The following is a 22,235-nucleotide window of genomic DNA, read 5'->3' as shown; positions in this document are numbered from 1 at the left end:
AAAGAGTCTGCTGGCTCTGTGACTATATTGCAAGGTCGCTTTAAATTTAAAATAAAAATTGTGTCTGCTGGCTCTGTGACTATTGAAATGTCGTTTTTAAATACAAAAAAAAATGTGTCGACAATTCTGTGACTATACCGCAATGTCGCTTTGAAATACAAAAAAAATATGTCTACAAGCTCCGTTGCTTTTGTTCAATTTCGCTTTAAAATACACTACCCAAGAACATATACTGTCTTTTGTATTTGAGGCATTTCAAAAGTAATTTGAGTAGGTATAACGCCAATTGCTATCAGCTATGAAACCGGTGATAACACATTCAAATGTAACCGAAATATCACATTATTGACACGATCACATGTGTAAGGTGGGGGATCACGAGATACGAGCTCAAAATGGCGGTCACCAGTGCAGAAAGCATCAAATGAGGTAAGACACTGAAAATACTCATTATATAGAGTTGTCATAGTTACGAGCATATGCTATACTATAATCTAGACATATTCATACTTCTAGAACAGTCCGTCGTTCTTCAGACCACGTGATTCTCCACTATGTTATGGCCCTTAATCCAGTCATATTAGTTGCAGAACTGGGTAATTCGAATTCTATGGTTTACATGGAGACCCTTGATTCGTTACAATGAAAATAAAACAAGGTGTTTCAAAAGAGTAAGCGTTTTATGCTTCGTTGACGGCAGCCGTCACGTAATTTAAATGTAAGTTTATTTGTTTTTGTTTAACGTCCTACTAACATGTAAGTTCAACCCAGCAATGTCTTGGTATAACGAGGAACCTACCGAACTAAAGTTCCCTTTATCTTCAAATATCTCACGGGTGCGCGTGCTCAGTTGTAAGACCTCTTAACTCGTTGTATACAGCAGTTTCCGATATTGTCATCACCTATAATCCCAAAGTTACTGAGAAAGTTATTATGCCTGTCGAAAATTGGACATGTGGATTTCAAAGATAAACGATATGTTATGAAAATCGGACATTATGTTTGAGCATTAACTTCCTTGGATGTGGTGTTATATATTAAGTGAGGCAATGTCGTGATAATGCCTTTTATGTTTTGTAATAAATTGACGCTTTCCATATCAATCTATTTTCCCATTTTACGAGCTGAGGACTGGCTTTTAAACCCCCACACTGAGATGTGTATTTGTGTACATACATTAGACCCGTGCATACACTACCTGCATGCCTAACACATATACCTATACACTCCCATATGACATATGTACATAATTCAAACTAATCTACATTTCATTTGCAAAAAGGTCAAACTTCCAAAATTGCTAATCTTTGAAATAGCTGAATCACCTCGTAAAAGGAATCCCCCTTGTATAGTTGACATCACTCTGCCTCACGTTATGATTTACATATCTCGCTTACCACATTGACAGCTGCCTCAATAAAGCCATCATTTCTCCCCGTCATTTACATATGGATGTTCAGCCTTATCAACACGGATGCAAATTCAGTGAATCAAAAACAACTGTGACAAAGGATGTCGGTAATTAATTAAAGATGGCGCGGTACGGAGGTCCGGGCCTGGTGCTATGTCTGACTCTATGGACTAGTGGATTTATCTCCGCCACTTCACAACAACAGGTACGTGTAATGTATGCTATTGAAGCTGTATATCAATCTAGATTTCTGTGACAGAATGTTTCCTAGTTATTGTTGTTGTTTACGTTTATTGGAGACTCGGCGTTCGTCCCACCAATACTACTACTATCTCTACTATACACGGTGTGTAGTAAACATTGGTGTACACATCTTAAACTCAAATTAACACGTGTTTTCTTAATGTACTCAAATTGAAAGGATAATAGTACTGATATATGTCATTATCCAGTATGTAATTCGTATACCTTAACATACATGTACTCTCACAAAACACATTGGCGACATAACGCTTCATAACAGATTGCTATGGTTTCACCGATCATAACTTTACGTGTTAAATACCAGTCTTCTACAGGTGTTGAATAAGCAGACTTCTTTCTATGTCTTTTGTTTGTCGGCTAAAACGTTTCACATACAAATGTACAGTACGTCTGTTAGTTAGGGCTATTGATATATGTTAATATTTAACGTTAATAACGTTTTTATATGTACGTCTATTAATTAGGCCTATATATATGTTAATAGTTAACTATAACGCTTTATAAACAGAACGTCTATTGATTATGTCTTTAAAAGTTTTAATATTTAACTCATATAACGTTTAATATACAGTCCGCCTATTAATTAGGCCTCTATATATGTTATATTTAACTGTCATAACATTTTATATACAGTCCGTATATTAATTAGGCCTCTATAGATGTTAATATTTAACGGTCATAACGTTTTATATACATTCCGTCTATTAATAAGGCCTTTATAGATGTTAATATTTAACTGATATAACGTTTTATATACAGTCCGCCTATTAATTAGGCCTCTATATATGTTATATTTAACTGTCATAACATTTTATATACAGTTCGTCTATTAATTAGGCCTCCATAGATGTTAATATTTAACGGTCATAACGTTTTATATACATTCCGTCTATTAATAAGGCCTTTATAGATGTTAATATTTAACTGATATAACGTTTAATATACAGTCCGCCTATTAATTAGGCCTCTATATATGTTATATTTAACTGTCATAACATTTTATATACAGTTCGTCTATTAATTAGGCCTCTATACATGTTAATATTTAACGGTCATAACGTTTTATATACATTCCGTCTATTAATTAGGCCTCTATACATGTTAATATTTAACTGATATAACATTTTATATACGTTCCGTCTATTAATTAGGCCTCTATAGATGTAATATTAAACTGTTATAACGTTTTATATACAGCCCGTCTATTAATTAGATCTCTGTATATGTTAATATTTAACTGTTATAGCGTTTTATATACAGTTCGTCTATTAATTAGGCCTCCATAGATGTTAATATTAACGGTCATAACGTTTTATATACAGTCCGACTATTAATTAGGCCTCCATAGATGTTAATATTTAACGGTCATAACGTTTTATATACAGTCCGACTATTAATTAGGCCTCCATAGATGTTAATATTTAACGGTCATAACGTTTAATATACAGTCCGCCTATTAATTAGGCCTCCATAGATGTTAATATTTAACGGTTATAACGTTTTATATACATTCCGTCTATTAATTAGGCCTCCATAGATGTTAATATTTAACGGTCATAACGTTTTATATACAGTCCGACTATTAATTAGGCCTCCATATATGTTAATATTTAACGGTCATAACGTTTAATATACAGTCCGCCTATTAATTAGGCCTCCATAGATGTTAATATTTAACGGTTATAACGTTTTATATACATTCCGTCTATTAATTAGGCCTCTATAGATGTTAATATTTAACGGTCATAACGTTTTATATACATTCCGTCTATTAATAAGGCCTTTATAGATGTTAATATTTAACTGATATAACATTTTATATACGTTCCGTCTATTAATTAGGCCTCTATAGATGTAATATTAAACTGTTATAATGTTTTATATAGTCCGTATATTAATTAGGCCTCTATAGATGTTAATATTTAACGGTCATAACGTTTTATATACATTCCGTCTATTAATAAGGCCTTTATAGATGTTAATATTTAACTGATATAACATTTTATATACGTTCCGTCTATTAATTAGGCCTCTATAGATGTAATATTAAACTGTTATAACGTTTTATATACAGCCCGTCTATTAATTAGATCTCTGTATATGTTAATATTTAACTGTTATAGCGTTTTATATACATTCCGTCTATTAATTAGGCCTCTATGGATGTTAATATTTAACGGTCATAACGTTTTATATACAGTCCGACTATTAATTAGGCCTCTATAGATGTAATATTAAACTGTTATAATGTTTTATATACAGTCCGTCTATTAATTAGGCCTCTATAGATGTTAATATTTAACTGTCATAACGTTTTATATACAGTTCGTCTATTAATTAGGCCTCTATACATGTTAATATTTAACTGTCATAACGTTTTATATACAGCCCGTCTATTAATTAGGCCTCTATGGATGTTAATATTTAACTGTCATAACATTTTATATACGTTCCGTCTATTAATTAGGCCTCTATAGATGTAATATTAAACTGTTATAATGTTTTATATACAGTCCGTCTATTAATTAGGCCTCTATACATGTTAATATTTAACTGTTATAACGTTTTATATACAGCCCGTCTATTAATTAGGCCTCTGTATATGTTAATATTTAACTGTTATAACGTTTTATATACATTCCGTCTATTAATTAGGCCTCTATACATGTTAATATTTAACTGTCATAACGTTTTATATACAGTCCGCTTATTAATTAGGCTCCCATAGATGTTAATATTTAACGGCCATAACGTTTCATCTACCGCACTTCTATAATAGCAAGCTTTTTGAATTTATCAATTACTGGCCATCAAAGGTCTTTGATTTCCATATTATAACTTTATTAATGAGTCGAAGTGCATTACATTTAAATTTATGTTCACATTGCAAGTGTACATTAGAGCATGATGATGTCACAATGATTATGACGTCATCAGCTCACTACTTACTAAGGGGTCTCTAAAAGTAGAAACATCAGGTTAATATCTCCAGATATAATCTGCCACGTGACAATATATAGCTAATTAGAATTAACGTTTGATAAACAGCGCGTCCATTAATTAACTGGTGTCTATATTTGTTTATATTTAACGGGTTTTTTAATGATCGTGATGACACTGATAGCCCGTTATGTATATAAATGTGAATCTCATCACACACGAGGACAGTCCGTTAACTGACAATTAAGACGACCAGGGACAGTATATTTCACTCATGTCAGTGTTTAAAAAACGTCTGTGTGGTTTGTATGGAGACATACAGACACTGGTTAGGCTCAGATAGACTATACATGTGTGTCGATAACACTACAGGGTCCTGTCACAGTTTATTTCTCCCGTGGTTTGAATTGTCAGTCCGTATTACAGTCAACCTACAGGATAACATATTTAACTGGTACCTGTGAATAAAATGTTGAAAATAGTGTAAAATCCTGTCTTATATACTGATGAGAGGCGAGCCGTCGTCAACACTACAACACTGATAGTCTGTCCAGTACTGGAGTCTCGTCATGGTAAATTGTACCCGTGTAATACAACCTTCAAACTAATCAGTTTAACACCTCGTGAAATGTTTTCTCTGACAATATACATTCTCGGTACCTCCATTCTTGTCAACATGTTCCCAATTTAAACACGAGGTCACCCGCGTGTCACACCACCACTATCAGAGTTTGTTACGCCCAGTTTTAATATTTTCTGAAATAACATTAGTCGCCGTATGTGAATTCAGTACGCCAACTTAAGGATATGTTGTCTTTGGTTTTTGCAAGATGAAGGTAGAGGTATTTTTTCATTAACCTGTCTATTTTTGTAGAGGTATTTTGTTATTTTTCTGGCTATATTTGTAGAGGTATTTTTTTTTTTATTTTTCTGGCTATATTTGTAGAGGTATTTTTTTATTTACCTAGTTTTTTTACCACAAACGAGAGATATCGTCCTTGTGTATACATTGTACTATCGTAATAACATCCTTTCACAATAACGACTATGACGATGTTACGGATGAGTACAATCCTGAAACAGTGAACGAATGCAGCCCATCCAGTTGTATTCCAGGACTAAACATAAAAAGCATCTACTGTTTTACTATACGAACAAAGTTACGCGTCTTTATATACTATAATGTCAAATGTCTCTCTCACGTACAATGTCAAATGTCTCTCTCACGTACAATGTCAAACGCCTCTCTCACGTACAATGTCAAATGTCTCTCTCACGTACAATGTCAAACGTCTCTCTCACGTACAATGCCAAACGTCTCTCTCACGTACAATGTCAAACGTCTCTCTCACGTACAATGTCAAACGTGTCTATAACGTACAAGGTCAAACGTGTCTTTAACATACGATGTCAAACGTCTCTATAACATACAATGTAAAACGTCTCTCTAACGTACAAGGTCAAACGTCTCTCTAACGTACAAGGTCAAACGTCTCTATGACATACAATGTCAACCGTCTCTATGACATACAAGGTCAAACGTCTCTATGACATACAAGGTCAAACGTCTCTATGACATACAAGGTCAAACGTCTCTATAACATACAAGGTCAAACGTCTCTCTAACGTACAAGGTCAAACGTCTCTCTAACGTACAAGGTCAAACGTCTCTATAACATACAAGGTCAAACGTCTCTATAACATACAATGTCACACGTCTCTATAACATACAAGGTCAAACGTCTCTATAACATACAAGGTCAAACGTCTCTATGACATACTTGGTCAAATGTCTCTATAACATACAATGTCAAATGTCTCTCTCACGTACAATGTCAAACGTCTCTCACGTACAATGCCAAACGTCTCTCTCACGTACAATGTCAAACGTGTCTATAACGTACAAGGTCAAACGTGTCTTTAACATACGATGTCAAACGTCTCTATAACATACAATGTAAAACGTCTCTCTAACGTACAAGGTCAAACGTCTCTCTAACGTACAAGGTCAAACGTCTCTATGACATACAATGTCAACCGTCTCTATGACATACAAGGTCAAACGTCTCTATGACATACAAGGTCAAACGTCTCTATGACATACAAGGTCAAACGTCTCTATAACATACAAGGTCAAACGTCTCTCTAACGTACAAGGTCAAACGTCTCTCTAACGTACAAGGTCAAACGTCTCTATAACATACAAGGTCAAACGTCTCTATAACATACAATGTCACACGTCTCTATAACATACAAGGTCAAACGTCTCTATAACATACAAGGTCAAACGTCTCTATGACATACTTGGTCAAACGTCTCTATGACATACAAGGTCAAACGTCTCTATAACGTACAAGGTCAAACGTCTCTATAACATACAAGGTCAAACGTCTCTATAACATACAATGTCACACGTCTCTATAACATACAAGGTCAAACGTCTCTATAACGAACAAGGTCACACGTACAAATGTTCATGTATCTATAACATACAAGGTCAAACGTCTCTATGACATACAAGGTCAAACGTCTCTATAACATACAAGGTCAAACGTCTCTATAACATACAAGGTCAAACGTCTCTATAACGTACAAGATAAACGTTTCTATAACATACAAGGTCAAACGTCTCTATAACGTACAAGGTCAAACGTCTCTATAACATACAAGGTCAAACGTCTCTATAACATACAAGGTCAAACGTCTCTATAACATACAATGTCAAACGTCTCTATAACATACAAGGTAAAACGTATCTATAACATACAAGGTCAAACGTCTCTATAACATACAAGGTCAAACGTCTCTATAACGTACAATGTCAAACGTCTCTATAACGAACAAGGTCACACGTACATGTATCTATGACATACAAGGTCAAACGTCTCTATAACATACAAGGTCAAACGTCTCTATATCATACAAGGTCAAACGTCTCTATAACGTACAAGGTCAAACGTCTCTATAACATACATGGTCAAAAGTCTTTATAATATTAAAGCACTGTTACATACCAAGCCACACGTTTCTTTAACACGTGCCTGCACTGTACAACACGTCAACAAATAAAATACCGGATCACATACCCCTATAACATACCGGATCACATACCCCTATAACATACCAGGTCACATACCCTTGTAACATACCAGGTCACATACCTCTGTAACATACCGTTCGCATACCTCTGTTACATACCAGGTCACATCCCTCTGTTACATACCAGGTCACATATCTCTGTAACATACCAGGTCACATACCTCTGTAACATACCAGGTCACATATCTCTGTAACATACCAGGTCACATATCTCTGTAACATACCAGGTCACGTACCTCTGTAACATACCAGGTCACATACCTCTCTAGCATACCAGGTAACATATCCCTGTAACATACCAGGTCACATTCCTCTGTAACATACCAGGTCACATCCCTCTGTAACATACCAGGTCACATCCCCCTGTAACATACCAGGTCACATACCCCTGTAACATACCGGGTCACATCCCCCTGTAACATACCAGGTCACATACCCCTGTAACAAACCAGGTCACATCCCTCTGTAACATACCAGGTCACATCCATCTGTAACATACCAGGTCACGTACCCCTGAAACATACCAGGTCACATCCATCTGTAACATACCAGGTCACATAACACTGTAACATACCAGGTCACATACCTCTGTAACATACCAGGTCACATACCTCTGTAACATACCAGGTCACATCCCTCTGTAACATACCAGGTCACATACCCCTGTAACATACCAGGTCACATCACTCTGTAACATACCAGGTCACATACCCCTGTAACATACCAGGTCACATCACTCTGTAACATACCAGGTCACATACCCCTGTAACATACCAGGTCACAACCCTCCGTTACATACCAGATTATATCCCTCTGTAACATACCAGGTCACGTACCTCTGTAACATACCAGGTCACATCTCTCTGTAACATACCAGGTCACATCCCCCTGTAACATACCAGGTCACATACCTCTGTAACATACCAGGTCACATCCCCCTGTAACATACCAGTTCACATACCCCTGTAACATACCAGGTCACAAACCTCTGTAACATACCAGGTCACATCCCTCTGTAACATACCAGGTCACATCCCTCTGTAACATACCATGTCACATCCCTCTGTAACATACCAGGTCACATCCCCCTGTAACATACCAGGTCACATCCCTCTGTAACATACCATGTCACATCCCTCTGTAACATACCAGGTCACATCCCTCTGTGACATACCAGGTCACATCCCCCTGTAACATACCGGGTCACATCCCTCTGTAACATACCAGGTCACATACCCCTGTAACATACCAGGTCACATATCCCTGTAACATACCAGGTCACATATCCCTGTAACATACCAGGTCACATACCTCTGTAACATACCAGGTCACATACCTCTGTAACATACCAGGTCACATACCCCTGTAACATACCAGGTCACATATTCCTGTAACATACCAGGTCACATACCTCTGTAACATACCAGGTCACATACCCCTGTTACATACCAGGTCACATCCCTCTGTAACATACCAGGTCACATCCCCCTGTAACATACCAGGTCACATCCCTCTGTGACATACCAGGTCACATCCCTCTGTAACATACCAGGTCACATCCCTCTGTGACATACCAGGTCACATCCCTCTGTAACATACCAGGTCACATCCCCCTGTAACATACCAGGTCACATATCTCTGTAACATACCAGGTCACATCCCTCTGTAACATACCAGGTTACGTACCTCTGTAACATATCAGGTCACATCCTTCTGTAACATACCAGGTCACATCCCTCTGTAACATACCAGGTCACATCCCTCTCTAACATACCAGGTCACATACCCCTGTAACATACCAGGTCACATACCCCTGTAACATACCAGGTCACATCCCCCTGTAACATACCAGGTCACATCCATCTGTAACATACCAGGTCACATCCCCCTGTAACATACCAGGTCACATCCATCTGTAACATACCAGGTCACATCCCCCTGTAACATACCAGGTCACACCCCTCTGTAACATACCAGGTCACATCCCCCTGTAACATACCAGGTCACATATCTCTGTAACATACCAGGTCACATCCCTCTGTAACATACCAGGTCACGTACCTCTGTAACATATCAGGTCACATATCCCGGTAACATACCAGGTCACATCCCTCTGTAACATACCATGTCACATCCCTCTGTAACATACTAGGTCACATCACTCTGTAACATACCAGGTCACATCCTTCTGTAACACACCAGGTCACATACCCCTGTAACATACCAGGTCACATCCCCCTGTAACATACCAGGTCACAAACCTCTGTAACATACCAGGTCACATCCCTCTGTAACATACCAGGTCACATCCCTCTGTAACATACCAGGTCACATATCTCTGTAACATACCAGGTCACATCCCTCTGTAACATACCAGGTCACGTACCTCTGTAACATATCAGGTCACATATCCCGGTAACATACCAGGTCACATCCCTCTGTAACATACCATGTCACATCCCTCTGTAACATACCAGGTCACATCACTCTGTAACATACCAGGTCACATCCTTCTGTAACATACCAGGTCACATACCCCTGTAACATACCAGGTCACATCCCCCTGTAACATACCAGGTCACATACCTCTGTAACATACCAGGTCACACCCCTCTGTAACATACCAGGTCACATCTCTCTGTAACATACCAGGTCACATCCCTCTGTAACATACCATGTTACATACCTCTGTAACATACCAGGTCACATCCCCCTGTAACATACCAGGTCACATACCCCTGTAACATACCAGGTCACACACCCCTGTAACATACCGGGTCACATCTCTCTGTAACATACCAGGTCACATACCCCTGTAACATACCAGGTCACATCCCTCTGTAACATACCAGGTCACATACCCCTGTAACATACCAGGTCACATCACTCTGTAACATACCAGGTCACATCCCTCTGTAACATACCAGGTCACATACCTCTGTAACATACCAGGTCACACACCTCTCTAGCATACCAGGTCACATCCCTCTGTAACATACCAGGTCACATATCCCGGTAACATACCAGGTCACATCCCTCTGTAACATACCAGGTCACATACCTCTGTAACATACCAGGTCACATACCTCTCTAGCATACCAGGTCACATATCCCTGTAACATACCAGGTCACATCCCTCTGTAACATACCAGGTCACACACCCCTGTAACATACCGGGTCACATCTCTCTGTAACATACCAGGTCACATCCCTCTGTAACATACCATGTTACATACCTCTGTAACATACCAGGTCACATCCCCCTGTAACATACCAGGCCACATCCCTCTGTATATAAATATTTATTCGGAAGGGAATTGACATGGAGATGCATTCATGTCCTCTGTGATTCAGTGTCTGGACGATAGATAGCTTCCTCTTAGAGTTGGATGTTGATCCGTTCCGTTTCATTACTATTGTTGGAAATGCCATTTTATTCCCCTCTCTGTTACAATTATTTCTTTTTGCGACGTGCCCGTATGTTCTTTTTTATCATTGAAACTACTGTATTTCTGAGAGAAGCCGTCATAAAAATTGCTTTGGTGTCGACAAGATTAATAGCAGACAATTAAACATCGCGGGCCCAGCATTACAGTTTGTGTTGATGACGCAGTTCTCGTGCGATGCAGTTACAGGCGCAAGTGGGTTGATATATATGTTTAAGTATCACATGTTTTTAGTGGCGACGAATATGGTATTCAACCTATTGAAAAGACGAACACAACAAGCTCATTTTCTTTACAATTCCATTAGCGAGCACTTTGTTTACTCTGATCACAGAGATGTTGTTGGCGCATTACACTTGGCGAAGTATGTAATTACCTCGGAAATGGCGGGAATATTCACTGCCTTGTTCTGTTTTTTTATTGTCTTTATCGTTTGATGTGTTTCGATATTAATCAGTATGTCTTGTTTTATATTAATCAGTATGTCTTATTTTTATATTAATCAGTATGTCTTGTTTTTATATCTATCAGTATGTCTTGTTTTTATATTAATCAGTATGTCTTGTTTTATATATCAATCAGTATGTATTGTTTTATATTAATCAGTATGTCTTGTTTTTATATTAATCAGTATGTCTTGTTTTTATATTAATCAGTATGTCTTGTTTTACATTAATCAGTATGTCTTGTTTTTATATTAATCAGTATGTCTTGTTTTTATATCAATCAGTATGTCTTGTTTTACATTAATCAGTATGTCTTGTTTTTATATTAATCAGTATGTCTTGTTTTATATATTAATCAGTATGTCTTGTTTTTATATTAATCAGTATGTCTTGTTTTTATATTAATCAGTATGTCTTGTTTTTATATTAATCAGTATGTCTTGTTTTATATTAATCAGTATGTCTTGTTTTTATATTAATCAGTATGTCTTGTTTTTATATTAATCAGTATGTCTTGTTTTTATATTAATCAGTATGTCTTGTTTTTATATTAATCAGTATGTCTTGTTTTATATATTAATCTGTTTGTCTTGTTTTTTTTATATTAATCAGTATGTCTTGTTTTTATATCTATCAGTATGTCTTGTTTTATATCTATCAGTATGTCTTGTTTTATATTAATCAGTATGTCTTGTTTATATCTATCAGTATGTCTTGTTTTATATTAATCAGTATGTCTTGTTTTTGTCGTTATCAATTTAAATGATTTCTGTCTTAATCAAGAACAATATCAATATAATGTCCCGTTCTCTTTTGATCTTAAACAAGTTTAACATCCGTATTTCTCGTTTTACGACTTCTCTATTTAAATCATAGTCAATCATAAACACCTTAGTTTGTTTTATAACACTTCTGTAATTGGTCTAGCAATGTCAATAATATATTTCTAAGGAAAACAACCCAGGAAAGGATTATTATACATGTGGATTGCTGATTAAAAACAGAAGGTTAGGGTGTATAATTACGTTCACTCTCAATATTATAAAATATGTAAACATTATATGACCAATTTCTCACATACCATAGTGTGATCCCGTGGTGGCTAGGAATGGGTGTCTGACAATGTCAATGATATACTTCTGAGGAAATTCAGTCGGGAAAGGATAAATAAACCTGTGAAGATTAAATTGTATAATAATGACGTACACTCTCAATATCAGAATACAATGTATATGTTAACATTACATGATGATAACGTACACTCTCAATATCAGAATACAATGTCTATGTTAACATTACATGATGATAACGTACACTCTCAATATCAGAATACAATGTCTATGTTAACATTACATGATGATAACGTACACTCTCAATATCAGAATACAATGTCTATGTTAACATTACATGATGATAACGTACACTCTCAATATCAGAATACAATGTCTATGTTAACATTACATGATGATAACGTACACTCTCAATATCAGAATACAATGTCTATGTTAACATTACATGATGATAACGTACACTCTCAATATCAGAATACAATGTCTATGTTAACATTACATGATGATAACGTACACTCTCAATATCAGAATACAATGTATATGTTAACATTACATGATGATAACGTACACTCTCAATATCAGAATACAATGTCTATGTTAACATTACATGATGATAACGTACACTCTCAATATCAGAATACAATGTCTATGTTAACATTACATGATGATAACGTACACTCTCAATATCAGAATACAATGTATATGTTAACATTACATGATGATAACGTACACTCTCAATATCAGAATACAATGTATATGTTAACATTACATGATGATGACGTACACTCTCAATATCAGAATACAATGTATATGTTAACATTACATGATGATAACGTACACTCTCAATATCAGAATACAATGTCTATGTTAACATTACATGATGATAACGTACACTCTCAATATCAGAATACAATGTCGATGTTAACATTACATGAGCGACACATTTCTTACCTACTTTACAGGGTGTTGTCGTGGTGGCTAGGGGTGGGGTTAATAGAATCTTTCACCACCTTGGAAGTGAGACGGGGAGATCTCAACCCGAAAGAGGGAATGATTCACAAGAAGGGCATGCCACACACGAGTCTTAACGGGTGTTTCACAGCTTAAGAATCTTACCCGAGGTTTGAGACCCCCTGTTCAGAGGGGGTAAATTATTATCCCCCCCCCCCCTACCCTTTATACCCTCGTACGTATCTGATATTGACGTTACATCACTGTAAGACAATGCTGACGTGACGTGATTTAGTTGATGCCGTGACGTCATACAATTGTTGAGAAAAGAGCACATGTAGATTGTATCATCCCTAGGGTAAGATAAGAAAATTTCACACCAGTTAAGTTTTGAATATCTTTGTCCAGGGTAAGAGAAAAATCGATCTCACAAGAGAAAGACAACTGGCGCGTGCTTTGACGCCACTCACAATCGTTATCAAATTATGTAGCGTAACCACGTCGCAAATTGATAATTTGACGCACTTTTCACGCGACCTTGATGATAGTTCCATTAAAAGGCTTCACAACACCTTACAATTTGCTACCTTTAATAATATCTTAGAAAAATAATCAAACATGAGCCTGTAGCGTGGACAGGGTTATCTCATGGGATAAATTGACTTGCCATCTCTCGGCTTTCCTGTCCACGGAACAGGCCCATGTAAGATTATATTACCCCAGTAGGAACTAGACGTGGGACGTATCACAAACGCTAACAACCAATTCTTAAATATTTATACTGACGCATTTAATTACGAAAAGAAAACTTTGCCTCAAAACATTCTATTTTTAAAATGATTACAAACAGATGTCTTCCGAATGGAAAATCAAACTTAATCTGTTTGGTACATTAGCAATCAGTGTTGGCTTTAATTAATAAAAGAATATTTCAAATCAAAATGTTCTGTTTTTAAACTACCGACACATTTTAAAATGTCTCCTCAACACTTGTCAACCGTTGGAGCTACATGTATTTAAAACCATTTTATATCAAGTAAATACGAATGGTCTCTTCCAGTCAATATTAAATGTCTTAACTCGGAAATGTAATAAGTATCATACCGAATCATTATCCTTGAAATACCATTATATCGTCATAAAACCACCATTTGTCTGTCTGACATATCTAGTTATATATGTTACAAAGGCCATAGAGGTGGGTAATAGAGGAGGGACAGAACTATACTGTGATGTAGTAATGTATGGTCTGTTTTCTTTACACTTGCTGTGTAATAACTTCTTTTTCTTCTTTATTTACAGGCTAAAAAGGTTTACAGAGTAACTGTGAAAGAGGTGAGCATATCTTTCTTCACATGAGTGGTATACTTAAAGAATGGTATATCTAAACAGGAGTGGTATACTTAAACAGGAGTGGTATACGTATACAAGGGTGGTATACTTTAACAGATGTTGTATACTTAAATAGGAGTGTCATATTTAAACAAAACATTGGTTCTTCCACTTTACAAAGTAATTACACTGTATAAGGAATTTCATAAAATGATTTTCCCTTTTGTGGGCTTTTGAAATTATGTCGGTTGAAAATCAATATCATTTTCTCTAGGCCCCAATCCCGTGTGTCCTTGATCTATACCGCTGTTGTTACGGTAGCTTAGTATTTATCATCGAAACACCGGAGGGAATTTAATTTTCAAAATAGCGTACACACATTCCTATTCATTTTTCATGTCAATTGTCATACAACTAATAAAATTGATTACAGAAAAATACAGTTTCCATAAAGGGAGAATCGATATTCGCCTCTGTTTGTGTTGTTGTTGTACCACATACACTCCTAAATGTTCTTTCTATAAATATAGATATCTTGTTGAGTATATTTGAGATATTTTATATATTTTTATCTAATTTCGGTAGCTACAATAATTTCAAGGATAAGCATACCGCTATACATTGTATCAACCATTCTGTACATTCTGTATTTTGCGATTGCTAGATGGTAAATCCTGCTGGCGGACATTAAGTCCCTGAGGTGTGCCGCTACCCTGTATACCAAATTATCTAACATTTACCTAATTTATTAAACTATTAGGTTAGCACTCTTCCCCGTCAGCATTTTAACATTTTCTTAGTTTCATATTGATTTTCGCAACTTTCTGCGCTTTTTGTCCTTGTGTCAATGAAGATCCCGAGGGGGATGGAACAGCTGTATAATATTATTTTATAGTAAATATTCGACAATGTCTATTGCTATCTTCGTTTCAATTCGTTTACATTTGTACAAGGCATTTACACATACAGAATTAATTCTATAACATATATTACATAAAGGATACAGAGTAGGACTGTGTGTCACTGTTCTAGATAGACACGGAGACTAGGGGATATATTACATATCAATACGGTTATAGCATGCTTGTTTATGTTGATAATTGTATGATAATATTTCAGTAATTTAAAGACAACTTCGCTTAAGATTGTGTACACTTGTCTAACCTTACGTATAGGTGGAACTTTCGGTTATGTATTTGTTCAATAATGTTGAAATATATTGTTGGTAACCTATTTATAGAAAATAGCTATTGATCGGATCTTAATCTGGCACAGAGTCATAAAAACCAGCAGGAAATGACAGAGTAGAAGGAAACAAGTAAATAAGGCAGGGGAAAATCATAAAGATCACAAATGCTGCAATTGGGACGTGTTATCAGTTTGAGTTTCTCCAGTGTCGGACGACAGAGGATGTCGGAATAACCACGCACGATTTGGGTGTGTGACACAACATTAGCCGCCATATGTTGTGATAAATTAGACATCGATGTTAGACAAACGTTTATCATGTTTGACCAACTAGTCCTGTGTAAAACAATAGGAGTACACGTACACAAAATAACAAGAGACCCGTGGGCCTTAACGGTCATCTCAGATTTGAAATATTTACGTTAATTCAATTGACCCTTCTTGGCCCCACCCATCAGTCCAAGGGTCAGACAGGGCCAACATGTTCATACCATTAAGCTGTCATCCCATGCTGATAATGCTAACAAAGTAAGAATTCCAATAGAAATCCAACAAATCATTGTCAAAAATGTGAGTTCCCTATACAAACTATAGTAAAGTTTACCCCCTCCCCAGGGGCAAACGTGGGACCCCTGGGTCATGAAATTCACATTTTTGGTAAAGCACCTTAAGACCCTTCCATCTATGAAGAGTGTTCCGGAAGAGTTAGCGTCTTCAGTTCCATCTACTGTACGACACTTATAATCAAGGTCAAAAACATGCCACTAAAATGAGATATATGTAATAAAACTTCTATTATCTACAGTGGACGTTTGTTGGATATCTAAATCAGACGCCGGCAATATAACGCAGCATGCTATTTTAGAGTTAACATTTTTTCATTTGCAAATGTTCTATAAATTCTAAACGAAGAAGAATTCCCATTGCAGACATTATTTTGGACCAATTTATTACCAAAATATATCACTTTTGAAGACCAATCCGTAATGTAAGCGGTTTCCATTTGTGTCTTTGTAAATATTATTATGGCTGTGAGCGTAAACCCTACATTGATTAAAAGCGGATAACATTTGGTAGTCTTTTAGACAATGACGATAAAGGTAAGGCTGTTTAGATAATTCAATAAGAGCAAAAAATCACGATGACTCACGCCTCGATGGCCGATGCCGATTATAACATTTCGCAAAAACTTTACGAAGGATTCACAGCTACTTACAAATTAACATCTGAAAACATCACTGACAAGTCCCAGAAGGACGAAAAAGCTGTATGATGTCCCTTACATCACTGACAGGTGCCAGAAGGACGATACTGCTGTTGTTTGATGTAGTTTATTTCATTTGGGCTCCACTGTACATGCTAATATCGTGTATCTTTTGTCCAACTCATACGTTTCCATTCCAGGAGATGCCGTATATATTCCAGACACCTGGAGCCTCTGAGGGACCAAACGGCTTCGAGGGTTTACTGATAGATATTCTTAATCGAGTTTCGAGAATTCTTGACGTCAAGTTCTCGTTAAACCACGTCGGTGATGACGCATTTGGCGAGAAGAGAGATGACGGGACTTGGACGGGCATGATCGGCGAGCTTCAAAGAAATGTATGAAACTATAGGGATATTCGTGGTCGGTGGAGATAATTATAATATACATACATGTAATTAATTACTATAAGTGCTTATTATTAGTTTCCATCATCTTCAATTGTAATATACAACGCTACTGAATAATATCTCTAAGATGCCATACATATTGCAAGACGAAAATGCATTGAACTCCAATTCAGAGCTACACAAATAATGTAGCATGTTGTCTTCCCTTGAAAACGAATCTTTAAAATATGGACACTTTCCTTTACTCAGGAATCGGACATAGCGGCCGGACCTTTGACCGTCACGGCTGATCGAGCCCGGATAGTAGATTTCTCGCAGCCTTTCTCTAACACGGGACTAAGGATATTGGTGAAGCGTCCAGACAACACTCCGACCTCCAGTGACCAAGTGGTGTTGTTTGTTCGTCCCTTCAGTGTCGGTGTCTGGATCCTGATCCTCGTTACGTCAGCTGTGTTACACATACTCGGATGTGTCAACAAGAGGTATGTACGCCTAAGGTCTCTACAACAAAACAATACATTATTATGACGGAAAAAATATCAGAGAATACCGATATAGTAATGAAACCATAATTCTAACTCAAAATCGAAAAACCAGAGGATGAAATACGATATAAGGTAAGAAATTATTTTCGATGCTTAGGATTTTCTTTCAATAGCTATTTCATTATTCACGCGAGTTTAAAGGAAGTTGGGAAAGACACAGACCATGTGTTTCAGAAGGGAAGGCGTCTTCTGCTCATAGGTGACACACGCCATACAAATCTAGGTCACGGTGACACACGCCATACAAATCTAGGTCACGGTGACACACGCCATACAAATCTAAATTAAAGTTCGGGTTAGGTCACATTCTAGAAATGAAAATTAGATTGGTTGGTGACCAACACAAAATAAGAATTAGAATGGTTGGTGACCAACCCGAAATGAGAATTAGAATGTTTGGAGACCACCAGGAAATGAGAATTAGAATGGTTGTAACAACAGACATAAAAAACGGCATCGAAAACGTCATATCGCACAAGGAATTATGAATATTTTTATTCTCAATGTTAAAATTTTACAAACTTAGAACAAATTCCTACTTATTATATCAAACTTCTATACTTACAATAAGCTTTGTATTATTGATATTATTTCAGATTTAATCCAAGAGAGAAACATCTTGCTAATGAGAGGAATTATGATTATGAATACAGTCCAGCATTTAACGGTTGGTATACCCAATAATTATTTGTTTTGTATAACACATTATCGTGTTAAAAGATTTCTTCATTAGCTGTGACAGACTTTAAAAACATGATTATAATTTTTTTATTTTATCTAGATATCACAGTCATTAAGGATCATTTGGCAATATTTCACCTTCAACGTTTATAGACACGGTCTTGTAGTCAATCGTAATTATATTAAAGTTGATATTATTTCTATGCATTTATTGTATTAAAATGAATTTCCTTTAAGTCCATGCTTAAAACAAATTCTTGACGCGGTAACAAATCTGGATTACATTTGTATATAGTCTAGTTGGCACAAAAATGTAGCCAATAACGAAATAATTCTTGAAAATGAGGTTATCTTGAGAGACGGGACAATGTGGAAGTTTATTTCTTTTCAGAGAAAATGATGCACTCTTCCAAAGCTGGATGGTTCCTGTCGACAACCTCCAAAGTGTTTGTCGTGTCATCGGTGACGGTCTATACAGCGCAGCTAACCAGCATTCTGGTGCAGTCTTCTACCGCGGAGAAACAGTATCTTCCATTTGTTACGTTCGAAGGACTTCTGAATCACCCGGATATAAACTATACTTGTCTTGATAAAAGTTTCGCTTGTACATATTTTGAAAATTCAGTTCAACCTTTAGAAAAATCTATAGAATTCCATCTAAAATGGGGCAAAAACACAAGATACAATAATATAGACACCGCCACTCATCATTTGCGTGAAAGTACAGAACAGCAGCACGCATTAATTATAGAATCCGAGTTTGCGTACTACGTGGCAAGTAAGAAACCATGTGACCTAATCGTTGTGGGTGAGGAGCTTGGTTATCTGTCTCATTCGTTCGCGTGTAGACCTGGACTAAGCGTATGTCGTGACCTTGACGTCGCTATCCTCACGATGAAATCCACAGGGGAGTTAGGGCGACTGAGGGATAAATGGCTGAGTGGTGTGTGCGGGAAGTATTCAGAGATGTCGTCTCCTTATTCACATGCCAATAGATATACTACAGACAGAACATTTAATATGAATAATGAAAGAACAGTGAGGAGTTTAGGGATACCCCTTGTTATAGTGTATAGTGGGGTGGTAGTCGCCATCTGTACGATGTTGTGGGAAATTTATCGTCCGAAATCAAAGGCGGTGAGTATTAACGAACAGCAACGAAAATTCCTCCAAACTTCCCGAAGTCAGAATAGTTTCTTCATTGTATTCCTAATGGACTGATTTTTTGGTGCTTTTTCTGAATTTAATTTCACAAATTGTGGTTTATGTATTCACTTTAATACAAATTAACGTTATTTAAGTCTTTATCGTTGAGAGGATATGGGATCAAATTGATAAGTTAATGATTGTTTCACTGCAAAATAAATTGAAAAAACTGATTGACAAGGAGCGTGTTTGTGGATAGCCAAACACCTATTAAGCCATTATCATCATTGTTTACTCCGTATAAATAAGTTTACTTCTAGTATTTTCCTATAAAAGATCATTAATCACAGTCATTTAGCCATAGACATGTTATTTTCACATCTTTATATTTATTTTTGTAGGTTAAAATGTTCCGGATTGAATATCACGATAGAAGTGATGGCATTGAAATCGAATCAGGATCAGGAAGTGACGTCATTAAATGAACGGAAGCTGTTACAGATGTTAAAATTCTATTACGACACGATGGATATTTCCACGAAATAAGTACATTGTATGAAATGGGAATTCACCAGAGAATGTCCCAATTAACGCCCATTCCATACATTACTGGACTCAATCGTTAGGACTGCGCAGAGCGAATAAGTGGAGATTAGATGGTGGCCCCTGGTGTTCGATATCACCCTCAAACTCGGAGATAACCTACTTCGATTGTTGCGTAACTATTATCTAATGCCAAAAGTATTTTGAAGGGTAAAGTAAGGAACAACGTCATTTAATATGTAAGCAATTGAACTGTTTTCAGTCAAAACCCACAGACCATGATAATAATGGAGAAAAGTAGTGCAACTATTTATTACCCTAACGATATTCATATCATTTACATTTCACATCTCATGTATACCAAAGGCCTGATTTTTTTTATACTCAAACATTTTTTTTTATACTGAAACATTGTTAAGCTATTAAACATAAACATTTTAAGGGATTAAAAAAAACTGCAATGGTTGAAGAAAAATGGCGACAAAGCAACAAGAATTAGCTATACTTCAACATATACTGTCGGAAAATGAGATTTGCGAAGAGAACAACGATATTTTTCAAAAAACTTTTAATAAAATGAAATCATGCCGAAGTGATACTCCATATCAACTTCGTTTAAATGCTTTGTTACTGACATCGTTGCAAACAAACCCTGGAGAACATGAAGGTCCTATCAGACCAAAGGGTTATTATGTAGAAATCATCCCTCTTTACTCTTTGTCCGACTATCAACATTTGAAAGTCTACTTTGTCTACTACAACAGTCCAACACCTGAATATGTTAGTCGTAGACAAGTCGCAGTCGCAGTAGAGAAACAAACTTTACTAACATTATGGAATTTATTTAGGAGACCATTTATGTCAAATCTTCCCAGAATTGGCTATTTGCCTGTTCTGTTTATATATTAATATTGCAATTTCTACTCAAGTTGGACTCAATGAAACTACCAAACTTAATCTGTTTCATTTGCTCATGAATTTGACCAGATTAACACTGATCAGTGCATGTGAATACATGGTTAAAATCCTTCCGCGGAACGATATCACTTTTTCTACATTGTTGTTATAAACATGGAATAATTATTAAAATTATCAAATTATAATGTATTCTTGTATTTTATGAAAGACCAGATATGCTAAATTCTTCTATTTTGACAAAGTAATATTGTTTTTTAATCCCAAAATGGCGGACTAGTTTACTCAACCAACTAGACTTTTCCGCATTTAGACTTGCACAAGCTACGAGACATTAATATCTAGACCGACTTTTTTATTCGAAAAAAAAACAATTGAAATATAAGGATTAAATCTTGATTTGGTCGATTTCATGGGGTCATGAATTGAGTTGCTCTTGAGACAAATTCAACATGAACTGCAAAGAGCAGTTCATGTTGAATTTGTCTCAAGAGCAACTCAATTCATGACCCCATGCTCTTTGCAGTTCATGTTGAATTTGTCTCAAGAGCAACTCAATTCATGACCCCATGAAATTGACCAAATCAAGATTCAATCCTTAAGTACAAATATGTAATTACGGATTGTCCACGAAACTACAGATT

At 36.3% G+C, this 22,235-nt stretch overlaps 1 protein-coding gene across 1 annotated transcript; it reads left to right on the top strand.

The window, feature by feature from the left end:
* The first annotated feature begins 1,387 nt into the window (after positions 1-1,387).
* LOC117342661 (glutamate receptor U1-like) lies at positions 1,388-21,479 on the top strand. Its single transcript, XM_033904859.1, has 7 exons — positions 1,388-1,616; positions 14,930-14,962; positions 17,552-17,749; positions 18,011-18,243; positions 18,903-18,973; positions 19,379-20,124; positions 20,535-21,479. Exons 1-7 carry the CDS (start codon positions 1,533-1,535, stop codon positions 20,616-20,618), a joined length of 1,449 nt encoding a protein of 482 aa, XP_033760750.1. The 5' UTR covers positions 1,388-1,532; the 3' UTR covers positions 20,619-21,479.
* Positions 21,480-22,235: the final 756 nt, after the last annotated feature.

The sequence above is a fragment of the Pecten maximus genome, chromosome 14 (assembly GCF_902652985.1).
Source record: "Pecten maximus chromosome 14, xPecMax1.1, whole genome shotgun sequence".
In the NCBI taxonomy this organism is placed as follows: Eukaryota; Metazoa; Mollusca; class Bivalvia; order Pectinida; family Pectinidae; genus Pecten; species Pecten maximus.
Note: the sequence above shows the minus strand (reverse complement) of the source record. Positions and strands in the feature narration are given on the sequence as shown.

Bases quoted from the DNA above. Each gene is read 5' to 3' on its own strand.
- LOC117342661 (XM_033904859.1), top strand. From the start codon at position 1,533: ATGGCGCGGTACGGAGGTCCGGGCCTGGTGCTATGTCTGACTCTATGG. The intron at 1,617-14,929 runs GTACGTGTAATG...CTTTATTTACAG, and splicing joins CCGCCACTTCACAACAACAG to GCTAAAAAGGTTTACAGAGT. The intron at 18,974-19,378 runs GTTGGTATACCC...ATTTCTTTTCAG, and splicing joins ATACAGTCCAGCATTTAACG to AGAAAATGATGCACTCTTCC.